At 40.8% G+C, this 14435-nt stretch overlaps 1 protein-coding gene across 2 annotated transcripts in view; it reads left to right on the forward strand.

Moving 5' to 3' along the window:
- OLFM2 (olfactomedin 2) overlaps positions 1-14435 on the forward strand; it is a 341534-nt gene that overhangs the window by 237922 nt on the left and 89177 nt on the right. For both annotated transcript variants that reach the window (XM_044278867.1, XM_044278869.1), the window contains exon 3: positions 4173-4325. In XM_044278867.1, coding sequence (XP_044134802.1) covers positions 4173-4325 — 153 coding nt within the window. The remainder of the gene's footprint in view (positions 1-4172; positions 4326-14435) is intronic.

Here is a 14435-nt window from a genome sequence, read left to right on the forward strand (position 1 = left end):
GCGATCCTTGGCGGCGGAAGGACGTGCGCTAAACAGCTCTCCGCCTGGGGCCCAGCTGCCACTAGATTTACCCAGTGTGCAGTTAGGGAGATATAGTGTCCCTGGCCGTGCTTACTGGTCCACGTATCTGTGGTTAGGTGGACCTTGCTACAGATGGCGTTGCGCAGTGCACACTTGATTTTATCGGATACTTGGTTGTGCAGGGAAGGCACGGCTCTCTTGGAGAAGTAGTGGCGGCTGGGAACAACATACTGTGGGACAGCAAGCGACATGAGCTGTTTGAAGCTGTCTGTGTCCACCAGCCTAAATGACAGCATTTCATAGGCCAGTAGTTTAGAAATGCTGGCATTCAGGGCCAGGGATCGAGGGTGGCTAGGTGGGAATTTACACTTTCTCTCAAATGTTTGTGAGATGGAGAGCTGAACGCTGCCGTGTGACATGGTTGAGACGCTTGGTGACGGAGGTGGTGGTGGTGTTGGTGGTACATTCCCTGTTTGCTGGGCGGCAGGTGCCAACGTTCCTCCAGAGGCAGAGGAAGAGGCCGAGGCGGCAGCAGCAGAAGAGGTAGCAGGGGGAGCCTGAGTGACTTCCTTGGTTTTAAGGTGTTTACTCCACTGCAGTTCATGCTTTGCATGCAGGTGCCTGGTCATGCAGGTTGTGCTCAGGTTCAGAACGTTAATGCCTCGCTTCAGGCTCTGATGGCACAGCGTGCAAACCACTCGGGTCTTGTCGTCAGCACATTGTTTGAAGAAGTGCCATGCCAGGGAACTCCTTGAAGCTGCCTTTGGGGTGCTCAGGTCCCAGATGGCGGCGGTCAGTAGCAGGCGGAGTCTCTTGGCGGCGGGTGTTCTGCTTTTGCCCACTGCTCCCTCTTTTGCCACGCTGTTGGCTCGGTCTCACCACTGCCTCTTCCTCCGAACTGTGAAAGTCAGTGGCACGACCTTCATTCCATGTGGGGTCTAGGACCTCATCGTCCCCTGCATCGTCTTCCACCCAGTCTTGATCCCTGACCTCCTGTTCAGTCTGCACACTGCAGAAAGACGCAGCAGTTGGCACCTGTGTTTCGTCATCATCAGAGACATGCTGAGGTGGTATTCCCATGTCCTCATCATCAGGAAACATAAGTGGTTGTGCGTCAGTGCATTCTATGTCTTTCACCGCTGGGGAAGGGCTAGGTGGATGCCCTTGGGAAACCCTGCCAGCGGAGTCTTCAAACAGCATAAGAGACTGCTGCATAACTTGAGGCTGAGACAGTTTCCCTGGTATGCATGGGGGTGATGTGACAGACTGATGGGGTTAGTTTTCAGGCGCCATCTGTGCGCTTTCTGCAGAAGACTGGGTGGGAGATAATGTGAACGTGCTGGATCCACTGTCGGCCACCCAATTGACTAATGCCTGTACCTGCTCAGGCCTTACCATCCTTAGAACGGCATTGGGCCCCACCATATATCGCTGTAAATTCTGGCGGCTACTGGGACCTGAGGTAGTTGGTACACTAGGACGTGTGGATGTGGCAGAACGGCCACGTCCTCTCCCAGCACCAGAGGGTCCACTAACACCACCACGACCATGTCCACGTCCGCGTCCCTTACTAGATGTTTTCCTCATTGTTATGGTTCACCACAAAAATATTATTTGGCCCAATGTATTGTATTCAAATTCAGCGGGATATAAATTTGAGGCCTAGTATTTAGGCGCTGGGTGACCGGTATGGATTTAGTGACAGAATTAGACTTGGAAATGCACAGTAGCGTGTGTGTGAAGTTATTCTGAATGACCCTATGTGCACCTTGAATATTATATACCCTTTTAGGGATAGATTTCAAATAGCTCTGATACAGCAGAAACCACTAAATTATGAAATTGCTAAATTGGGAATTGTATTTCAACCCTGAACAAAAAATGTGCTTTGACGGACACTAAATAACTTGCCCAGCCACAACAGGACAGCGGTAACGACAGATTTAGCGGGATATAAATTTGAGGCCTAGTATTTAGGCGCTGGGTGACCGGTATGGATTTAGTGACAGAATTAGACTTGGAAATGCACAGTAGCGTGTGTGTGTGAAGTTATTCTGAACGACCCTATGTGCACCTTGAATATTATATACCCTTTTAGGGATAGATTTCAAATAGCTCTGATATAGCAGAAACCACTAAATTATGAAATTGCTAAATTGGGAATTGTATTTCAACCCTGAACAAAAAATGTGCTTTAACGGACACTAAATAACTTGCCCAGCCACAACAGTACAGCGGTAACGACAGATTTAGCGGGATATAAATTTGAGGCCTAGTATTTAGGCGCTGGGTGACCGGTATGGATTTAGTGACAGAATTAGACTGGGATATGGCCAAAAAATAACCACACTATTGCTGGTTAAATGCACTTGGTGTGACAGCTTGACCAACCACACTACTGAGGGTTAAATGCACTTGGTGACAGGCGCAGCTTGCCCCTGATGTAGTATATGGCCAAAAAATGAACAGACTATTGCTGGTTAAATGCACTTGGTGTGACAGCTTGACCAACCACACTACTGAGGGTTAAATGCACTTGGTGACGGGCGCAGCTTGCCCCTGATGTAGTATATGGCCAAAAAATGAACAGACTATTGCTGGTTAAATGCACTTGGTGTGACAGCTTGACCAACCACACTACTGAGGATTAAATGCACTTGGTGACGGGCGCAGCTTGCCCCTGATGTAGTATATGGCCAAAAAATGAACAGACTATTGCTGGTTAAATGCACTTGGTGTGACAGCTTCACCCTGATGTAGGCTTTAGCCAAAAAACAACCACACCATTGAGGGTTAAATGCACTTGGTGACAGGTGCAGCTTGCCCCTGATGTAGTATATGGCCAAAAAATAAACTGACTATTGCTGGTTAAATGCACTTGGTGTGACAGCTTCACCCTGATGTAGGCTTTAGCCAAAAAACAACCACACCATTGAGGGTTAAATGCACTTGGTCGCAGCTTGGATGCACTTGGTCGTAGCACCGCACAAGACACAAAATGGCCGCCGATCACCCCAGAAAAAAGTGACTGACAAACGGTCTGGGCAGCCTAAAAAGAGTGAGCAATTGAATTTCAGCAGCTCAATGATGCACAGCTGCAGATCGATCGATTAATCAAGTCCTTTGGAGGAGTTAATCTGCCTAATCTCGCCCTACTGTCGCAGCCGCAACCTCTCCCTACGCTAATCAGAGCAGAGTGACGGGCGGCGCTATGTGACTCCAGCTTAAATAGAGGCTGGGTCACATGGTGCTCTGGCCAATCACAGCCATGCCAATAGTAGGCATGGCTGTGACGGCCTCTTGGGGCAAGTAGTATGACGCTTGTTGATTGGCTGCTTTGCAGCCTTTCAAAAAGCGCCAAGAAAGCGTCACAAAAGCGCCAAGAAAGCGACGAACACCGAACCCGAACCCAGACTTTTACGAAAATGTCCGGGTTCGGGTCCGTGTCACGGACACCCCAAAATTCGGTACGAACCCGAACTATACAGTTCGAGTTCGCTCATCCCTAGTTACAAACCTACTAACTCTTTCATACCATTAAGAACATGATGAGAGTGGTAGTTCTGAAAAGGTGCAAAGCTATACAGGTGAAATCCGAAAAATTTGAATATTGTGCAAAAGTCCATTTATTTCGGTAATGCAAATTAAAAGGAATTGTAGTAATTCAGCTTAAAATTAGAATTTTGTGAAAAAGTTCAATATTCTAGGCTCAAAGTGTCACACTCTAGTCAGCTAATTAATCCATACCCCCTGAGCAAGGGGTACCTGAGACTTCGTGACTTTGGGGTTTCATAAGCTGTAAGTCATAATAATCCAAATATAACAAATAAAGGCTTGAAATATCTCACTTTGCATGTAATGAGTCTATCTCATATGTTAGTTTCACCTTTCAAGTTGGATTACTGAAATAAATTAACTTTGCACGATATTCTAATTTTTCGAGTTTCACCTGTAGGTTGGAGACCACTAATACTCATCATCAGAAGATATAGACAATCTTTAAGAGAAGATTTCCGGTGTGGGTTAGCCTAGAAGTCCTCATTTGCAGTTGGACCTATATACATACAAGAATTATGAGAACATTTGCTCTCAAAAAGAGATTTGATTACCATTAATAGTTTATGAACAATTTCTCATTCTTTTTATATCAGGTACAGAACATTTCACAGTCCATGGAAGTCTTAGATCTGAGAACATTTCGAGATCTACAGTACGTGCGAAACACTGAGTCCTTAATGAAAGTTCTGGACACAAAGTTGAGGTCCACGGACACCCAGAGAAGTATCAACGCTAAAAGTTTCCAGGTACAGTAAAATGCAGAATATTGTGTAATTGCTGCATATAAATACTCCTCCTAGTGAAATGAAGTAGTGAAAGGAAAATATTGCATTTATTTTAAAATCATACTTGACTTTTACATAATTATGACAATGTATCTGAAATTATGAATATAGTGAAATCTCTGTGAGAAAGCCACCTTAAATTGCATTCAAAATTGCCATTTAAAGGGGTAGTCCTACCCTAATGGTTCCTAAGGGAAATAAAAATCTGTCACAGGCAATATGTTTAGATAAAATGATGGTCTTCCCAAGGAGGCTGTCTTATATAAAGGTTTCACTGTAACTCTTTTAGGAAAGTTCTTTTTTTGATATATTATCTTGGTTACAAATGATCACAGTCCTTTCAACAATTTTTGCATAAATGAATAGTACCGATGAGTATAAGAAACTTTGTAATATATTTCATTAGTGAAAAATGCTTCTCTCTCCATTTATCAGGCTCTTTACCTCCTGCCCCATGCTCCTAAACTAATATTTTCCAACTTGAGAGAGTGAGACTCACTAAAGGATCATATGATATGCTGCTTATAGAAGTCTGTAGAGAGGGGAGAAGCAAAGAATGAGCTGACAGTCTGGACACTGTTAGTTAAATTGAAGATAAGTGAAGAAAGTGGAATTTTTCTCTGAAATGATATATTACAAACTTTCTTATGTTCATCTTTACCACTGATTCATGCAAAATTGGGTTAAAGGTATATGACCTTTTAAAAAGGTTTTCAGAGACTTTTATACTGATGAACTGGCCTCTGGATATGTCATCAGTACCTTATCAGTGGGGGTCCAACACCAAGGACCTTTGTTAATCAGCGGTTTGAGAAGGTACCGGCTGTTCTCTGTGCTCAGAAAGGACAGAGCCATACAGAGGATAGGTTATCAGTATTAAAGTCTCGGAAAACCCCTTTAGGTGTGTACATTTTATGAAGAACATCTTCCTTTGACTGTGGAAATGTGCGGTCAACATGAATTACGTCCAATCTGACACAGTGCAGCTGTCAAAATGTATGTGGGGTAGCCCAACTAACTTTAAAAGTAAATTTCAATCCATAGAAGGATCAGGAATATTGGATTTCAAAATGTCTAATCTTTGGTTCCTCAGAATGTGTTATCAGAGGTATCTGGCACTGGCCTATGCCCACTATGGTAACAATCCATGATATGCTCACTCGTAGCATATTTATGAGAGGTAGCTAATGGCTAACGTAGCTCTTGGGCAACAGCTACTACTGCATGTTTTCCTATCCGTAACAAAAAATAGTAAAGATTCTACCCATTTAAAACCAGAAGAGCAACCAGCTTGTTCTCTACCACAAAAAAATGCTTACCCTCTAATAGTTAATATTCTAATTAAACATATTCTTAAAATTACATTGCTAACTTCTTTGACCACAAAAGTGGATCCATTGCCAATATTTGAATTTTTTGGATTCTTTAACAGACCATTAGTTAAAATCATGATTCCTTTACTATAATATATATTGTATTTATACTGTGCTTTTTTTTTTACAACTAGGATTTCCAGAACTTCTCTTTGACCTCACATTGTCCCTACTCCCACTCAAGGCATTTTGCCACAGTCGAGATACTTAATCAATTTTCAGGATTATTAAATTTGTGCAGCTCCAGCAGGACTGTGTCTGGCTGCATTTCATGATTTAGAGTAAGAGGGCAGCTGGCAGCTTAGAAACTCTGAATCCTTAATGTATAGCTGACACCAGGGGATACAGGATCCAAATAGAACCAAACTACGTGTTCATTTACCTGCGAGTGACTGTATATTTCCATTGCAGCAGTAAAACTGATGGAGCCCATCTGATATCTGGTGGGGATCCTCACAGAATCATTTCCAAAATATCCAACTGTAAGAAAGATTCCACAGTGAATCTAAGTTTGATTTAAGGTACAAATACAGTCAAATCGGAGAACATTCATACTAATTCTGCTCAATTCTCTTGCGCATAAAAGTAGTATTATAGTAGTTGGTGTTGAGGTACTAAAGTTATACTAAAAAAAATGTGGCCATAAAGAGTGGCAACTACCTTTCTGAAACAGTGATATGACTTGATTGGTTGTCACTTTTGTTTCTCTACCATGTTTAGGTAGTCCTATAAAGTAGTCATATAAAGTATGTTGCCTAATAGAAGGTGACTATGAAGTCTTCAATGTTAGGAAGAATATTGAAGGGGTTTTCTGAGACTTAAATGTTGATGACCCATCTTTAGTGTTCAATTCCCATCAACCAGCTACTTGAAAGGCTTTGGCACAGCAACATCCCATTTTCTCATGTGAATGGGATTAAGGTGCAATATCAGGATGGTATACAATGAAGAGACCAAAGCGCTCAGTACCTCAAGCCACAATCCCTTCAAACAGCTGATCAGCAAGAGTACCAATATTTGGACCCCCACCAATATTGATAACCTATCCTAAGGTAGTCATCTTATGAATATTTATGCCACGGAAAAATCTTTAAATCTTTTTACCATCTTGATCAGTAGCAATAGCAAGGTTGTCTGTGCCATAGAGGCAGGCAATCTGGCTGCTATTGGGCTCCTAGAGAGACAAGGGCCCAGTCCAGGTCAGTGGAGAGAACCTGTCTCATCACATCATAACAACATCAATTTTGATAGATAGATAGATATACTTTACTCTAATTACAAAATAGGCAATCCAGATATTTCTGGTGCACTGTTATTTCACAGGACAAGGAGAAACACTAATTGACTTCCATTTGTTCCAGTTCATTTATTTTGACCTTTCCAGAGCTGAGCTGACATAATGGTTTCCCATCATGTCAATGGTTTTAGAGATTGTTACACAAGTCTATTATCTCCTTTCTGTACGGCTACTTGATTTGTTCTCCAAGAGTCTCATGATTTAATAAAGGTCATCTATAGTGAACGGAAATATCAGAGATGCAGCATCACACCATTTCTTGAACTTTGTAACAAGAATACATATTACATAGTAACATAGTTTATAAGGCTGAAACAAGACATTTGTCCATCCAGTTCGGCCTGTTATCCTGCAAGTTGGTCCAGAGGAAGGCAAAAACCCCTGTGAGGTAAAAGCCAATTTTCCTCACTTTAGGGGAAAAAAATTCTTCCCAACTCCAATCAGGCATCAGAATAACTCCCTGGATCAACGACCCCTCTCTAGTAGCTATAGCCTGTAATATTATTATACTCCAGAAATACATCCAGGCCCCTCTTGAACTCTTTTAGTGAACTCACCATCACCACCTCCTCAGGCAGAGAGCTCCATAGTCTCACTGCTCTTACCGTAAAGAATCCTCTTCTATGTTTGTGTACAAACCTTCTTTCCTCCAGACGCAGAGGATGTCCCCTCGTCACAGTCACAGTCCTGGTGATAAATAGACGATGGGAGAGATCTCTGTACTGACCCCTGATATATTTATACAGTTATTAGATCTCAGTCGTCTTTTTTTCTAAAGTGAATAACCCTAATTTTGATCATCTTTCATTGTACTGTAGTCCCCCCCATTCCAGTTATTAGTTTAGTTGCCCTCCTCTGAAACCTCTCCAGCTCTGCTATGTCTGTCTTGTTCACAGGAACCCAGAACTGTACACAGTACTCCATGTGTGGTCTGACTAGCGATTTGTAAAGTGGTAGGACTATGTTCTTATCACGGGCATCTATCCCCCTTTTGTTGCAACCCATTATCTTATTGGCCTTGGCAGCAGCTGCCTGACCCTGGCTTCTACAGCTTAGTTTGCTGTTCTCTAAAATTCCTAGGTCCTTTTCCATGTCAGTGTTACCGAGTGTTTTACCATTTAGTATGTACGGGTGACTTGCATTATTCCTTCCCATGTGAATAACCTTACATTTGTCAGTGTTAAACCTCATCTGCCACTTATCTGCCCAAGCCTCCAATCTATCCAGATCCCTCTGTAGCTGTATAGTGTCCTCTTCAGTGTCAATTACTTTACACAGTTTAGTGTCATCTGCAAAAATTTATATTTTACTATGCAAACCTTCTACAAGATCATTAATAAATATATTAAAGAGAATAGGCCCAATACTGACCCCTGAGGTACTCCACTAGTGACAGTGACCCAATCTGAGTGTGTACCATTAATAACCATCCTCTGTTTTCTATCACTGAGCCAGTTACTTACCCACTTACAGACATTTTCTCCCAGTCCAATCATTCTCATTTTATATACTAATTATATTCTCTGTCAATTCTTACAATGGACTACTAGTCGTTTTGGGCAGTCTATATTTTGGGTTGATGCGTTTATGCTACCCGCCATGGTATTAGTAATTCTGTGCTAAGAGCATAAATGCTAATTTGACCATTTGTAGATAAGTGAACTAAATTCTTGAAGGCTTATTAATAGGATAGGTCAGTGATGCTCAACCTGCTGCCCTCCAGCTGTTGTAAAACTGCAACTCCCACCATGCCCTGCTGTAGGCTGATAGCTGTAGACTGTCCTGGCATGCTGTGAGTTATAGTTTTGCAACAGCTTGAGGGCCGCAGGTTGAGCATCCCTGGGATAGGTCATCAATGTTTGATCTATGGAGATTGAATTTTAGTTACTCTTCAATGCTTATGGATGTGCCTAGCACAGCACTCCCTTATTCTGATGAATGCCTGGGGTCCGGGAGGTCAAACCCCTTATGATCAAACATTGATGGTGTATGCTAAGCATAGGCCATTACATTTGTGGTTCCAGGAAAGCAAACTTCTTCTGCTTTTCGAGAGAAACTTTTTTAGTCCACCTCTTTGCTTGGCCAACCCTCACACCATTGGACCACCAATGCCAAATTTATTCCTTGATGTTGCTGATATTTTCATAAAATCAGAATATTCAAAAAGTATACATTCTGTGTGTAATATCCAACTCATTCTTATAATATCTAACTCTTAAGTTGAAAGACAATACAAATAAATGAAATGTAATAGGCCTTATTAGCCACTTGATGCTTACATGGTACTATATCAGTCCTCAGACATGTACTTTTTAAATGTGTCTAATGGAACCAACTGATGCGCCCTATCAGAGTTATTGATTGCCAAGAAAGCTCAAGAACACTAATTTATATACATTACACATACTGTTAAGGCCTTCTGACCTTCAATGCAGCAGCACTTGACTAGGGGATTGCATAAATGCTTCAAGTTACTGTAATGTTGATGTGTAGTGACAAGTACCATTTGGCTCCATTACCTTTCCCTTCCCTGAGTCTAATCATCAAGGCTAACTGACAGAGTAGGGACACTATAGTTCCATACATAGACATTGTCTAGTGGCACACGGAGTCCCAAAGATTTTATTTCACGCCATGTGCCACCATTTGGAGTCTTCATGGGATGTCATATACTCCCCTACACGCTATGGGGCAGATCTGCTAATACTGTCTAATATTTAAGCAGTGTTGGGAGGATTTACCAAGTTATTTGCACCATTTTTGAGGGGTAAAAAAGTTACGAATTATACTTCAGGATATGACTTTATACACTTTATAGGAGTGGACAAGCTAATACGTTTCTGACAAATTTATAACATTTTAAGCTAGGAATTGGTGCAAAATTTGGCATAAATCTAAGCCCGCTTATAGCATAGTATAAAATGCCAGCCTTAATAATTCATAAACTTAGACCAAGGAGTCTGAAGATATGCCAAACTTACCACAATGGCTCAAGGTAAATTTGGTGCATGTACACATTTTAAAAACATTTAGAAAAAAAACCAAAAAAAGACACCAACATCCAACTACAGATTTTTTTCTCTCTAAAAGCCAAAATAGTATACAGGTACAAAGACCAATATTTCGACCCACAGTAACTTGACAAAGACCGGACTGTTACTATTGGTTGAAACATTGCTGCTCGCACCTGTATATTTTTTTTTACAGATTAGTGAAGTTCTCTAAGATTCAATTAAGCTGCATTGCCGAATTTTACAACATTTAATTTTCTTTGTAAATAGTGGGTGCAATGACAAGGAACAGCAATTGCGCTGCCCCCCCCAAACCCGCCCCCCATCATTGAACCCTTCATTGCTGATTGAGGAATCTGAGTTCCATATCAAAGCATTGTAAATTGTACTTACCTCATCCATTAGATCGCAAAGAGGCCGACGTGGCCATCTTGCATAAAGATCCAGTGCAGGATCTTCAAGCAAGATGACCGCGGTGGCCTCTTCGTGGTCAAATGGATGAGGTAAGTATGATTTTTTATTTTACCGCCAATCAAATTTTGTATTTGTATTGTAAGCCACACTTCTTCGGCTGTTGTAAAACTACATCTCCTAATATGCCCAGTCTGCCTACAGCTATCAGCCTACAGCAAGGCATGATGGAATTTGTAGTTTTGCAACAGCTGGAGAGCCACAGTTTGCCCCTCCCTGGGCTAAGCCATGTGTCCTTGTCTAGTGAGATGCAAAAAGTGTCTAAAACAGTTAAATACTGTAAATGTGATGTAAGGCATGTAAACCAGTTGTTTTGGTTCAAATTGAGCTAGCATGTAGTTTAGTTAGTCTATACAAAAGCTTCATCCTCCATAACAAGCAATTATATGGAACCTATAAAAGCTGCCTTTTTTGTACATTTTTTGCAATGTAAGTACTAGTTAAAATCACTGAAAACACATTTTTTTCATATTTTGATGAAAAGTGTCCAATGCTAAACTCAACCATACGTTCATGACTATAAAACTGCATGGACAATTAAATCCACTTCTCTTAGAACAGTCCAGGGTAACTATCTAACTAATATGTTAAATATAATTACCTTAACTGAATCCACTCTATGAAAAGAAAATTAGAGACAAAAGCAATCTATACATGGATGGGTTTTATGCCTAGAGATACAGTAAAACAAGGTTAGAGGAGGTAATGGGTCTACTAAGAACATTACATGTAGCACGGTGGCTCCGTGGTTACTGGTGTTGCCTTGCAGCACTTTACCCAGCCAACGGCCACATCTACATGGACTTTGTATATTCTTTCCATGATTTCCTTTCACACGTCATAATATCCTGGAGTTTACTGACTTCCTATGAAATTGACCCTAACATGTGAATGTCTGTGTATCTACCAATGGTGCCAATCTCTGTATAACATTGTGGAATGTAATGGTGCTACCTTGTCAACAGAAAGCAAGAACATTGCAAAAAATCTAAATGTGAACTGATAACCATGACTCTACTTTTCTCTGTGCAAAAGATCCAAATGCAATCTCCATATATCATGCTGTGGTTGTGGAGGACCCAGTAGAAAAAGTTAAGATGGCTGTTTTTTTTTAAGAAAGTTTTGTGTTTCTAACTCCTTGACCTGGACTACAATGTAAACCATATAAATAGTCTATGTGAGAAAGAGGCAATTGAAATCACGGCATTGATTTTCAACTACTGATGAGCCTAATGCTTCTCCATGTATCATGCTCTAGGAAAAGGTTGAAAATCTTGAAATGGCTGGATTAAGAGGGTTTTGTGTGTCTAATTTTCTAGATCTGGACTACAATGTAAGCCATTTAAATGATGACTATGCTTTCAATAAATGTTATAAGTGTAGAGCGGTCAATGGCCATGAATGTTTGGTGCAGTGGTGATCAATCCAATTTTGGGTACTTAATGCACTCAATGTTTCAACCGCTTTATACAGACTAATTGCAACAATAAAGCCATTGATTGATGTTTGGTAGGGGACGTGGTACGCTCCAGGTGTGTCTAGACAATAACTGAGATCATAGACTCAATAACATTGCTAAAGCTGTGTAGAACATATCTGAAAATATGCAGGGAAAATGAAAAGACTTATTCTTATTGAACTAGCTAAAGTGGTTTTCAGCTCTTGCCAGAGCACTGAACTCCCATTCGCCAGGTTCCTGTTGCTTATTGATTTTGTCTTTTTTTTTTATTATTTCCCTTATGTTTGCCTTCCGGTTAAAAAGTAATTTTCTATAAACAAATCTGAGATTGTTTTTTTTTATGTCAAAAAAGGTTAAGGATGGTTAAGAATAAATATTAAAGTCGCCTTTCGAAGTCTGGCACTATAAGCCTCCAGGCTAGTAAAAGGAACCAAGAAAAAAAATAAATCTATTTTTGTGGATATTATTGAACTGTTCTAGGAATTCATCTCAATCTAAAAAGCAATATGTTTTTATAAAATTTGTTGGTAGATTTTTTTTTTTGAAACAAGATATTGGAAACTTGTATGCGGTCATCAAAGAAGACACTAGCCTCCAAAACCTTAACACCTTCAAGATGCAGTGTTTTCATTTTTCACTGCCTGCCTTCCTGGAGCCATAACCTTTTATTTTTCCGTTCATAGCAATATGAGGACTTGTTTTTTGTGGGACAAGTTGTGCTTTCTAATGGCCCTATTTAATATTGCATATGCTGTAGTGGGAAGCTGAAAAAAATGAGGTGGTATTGGAAAAAAAAACAATTCAGTCATGGGATTTGTTTTTACTGCATTCCCTATGCAATAAAACTGACATGTGCCCTTCATTGTCTGGGTCAGTGTGATTACAGAGATACCACACATATAGATTTTCTTGTTTTTTAATACTTTAATAATAAAATAAATAAATACTTATATCTACAGAAATGCAGGAGAGGTCATTTTTGTGGGGTGATCTGTAACTATCACTGATACCATTTTGAGGTGTGTATGACCTTTTGTATATTTTAAAAACCTTTTATACTTTTTTAAAAACTTTTTTAAGCTCCCCCTCCCCAGCGGACCTGAACTTATGATCAGTAAATCACTCTTCCTATACAGTACTGTGATTTAATATAGTAGTGTATGGTAAATTCAGTATTTTCCTATGGAACACTCCTTCGAGCAGGCCCACATTGGAATATACCTGTGATAGTGCCATGATGATGCAACCACTCTCATCATGCGAGGTATGCGACCGTAATAGTCCACAGGTGTTTTCTAATATATATATGCCCCATTCATTATTTGATTCAGCCTCTTGATGAAGCCAGTGGGTTTGGCGAAAAGCGTGTCGAGGTAGCCTTCATGCTCCGGTAGCACCGGGTCACTTGCCTATCATGGGTAATTATCATTAGTTTTCCAATATTGGCATTGTGTTTTTCCTTATGGGCTTCCTTATCGGTTCCTTATGCAAGGGCATCTCCTGTGCACAGCCCTCTTCAGACCACCCCACAGATTTTCAATCGGATTTAGGTCTGGGCTCTGGCTGGGCCATTCCAAAACTTTAATCTTCTTCTGGTGAACCCATTCCTTTGTCGATTTGGATGTATGGTTTGGGTCATTGTCATGCTGAAAGCTGAAGTTCCTCTTCATGTTCAGCTTTCTAGCAGAAGCCTGAAGGTTTTGTGCCAATATTGACTGGTATTTGGAACTGTTCATAATTCCCTCTAGCTTAACTAAGGCCCCAGTTCCAGCTGAAGAAAAATAGTCCCAAAGCATGATGCTGCCACCACCATGCTTCACTGTGGGGATGGTGTTCTTTTGGTGATGTACAGTGTTGTTTTTGCACTAAACATATCGTTTGGAATTATGGCCAAAAAGTTCAACCTTGGTTTCATCAGACCATAACACCTTTTCCCACATGCTTTTGGGAGACTTCAGATGTATTTTTGCAAAATGTAGCCTGACTTGGATGTTTTCTTCATAAGAAAAGGCTTTCGTCTTGCCACTCTACCCAATAGCCCAGACATATGAAGAATACGGGAGATTGTTGTCACATGTACCACACAGACAGTACTTGCCAGATATTCCTGCAGCTCCTTTAATGTTGCTGTAGGCCTCTTGGTAGCCTCCCAGACCAGTTTTCTTCTTGTCTTCTCATCAATTTTGGAGGGATCTCCTAGTTCTTGGTAATGTCACTGTTGTGCCATATTTTCTCCACTTGATGATGACTGTCTTTACTGTGTTTCATGGTATATCTAATGCCATGGAAATTATTTTGTACCCTTCTTCTGACTGATACCTTTTAACAATGAGATCCCTCTGATGCTTTGGAAGCTCTCTGTAGACCATGGCTTTTGCTGTGGGATGCGACTAAGAAAATTTCAGGAACTAGAGCAGCTGAACTTTATTTGGGGTTAATCAGAGGCACTTTAAATGATGG

The sequence above is a fragment of the Bufo gargarizans genome, chromosome 2 (assembly GCF_014858855.1).
Source record: "Bufo gargarizans isolate SCDJY-AF-19 chromosome 2, ASM1485885v1, whole genome shotgun sequence".
Taxonomy (NCBI): Eukaryota; Metazoa; Chordata; class Amphibia; order Anura; family Bufonidae; genus Bufo; species Bufo gargarizans.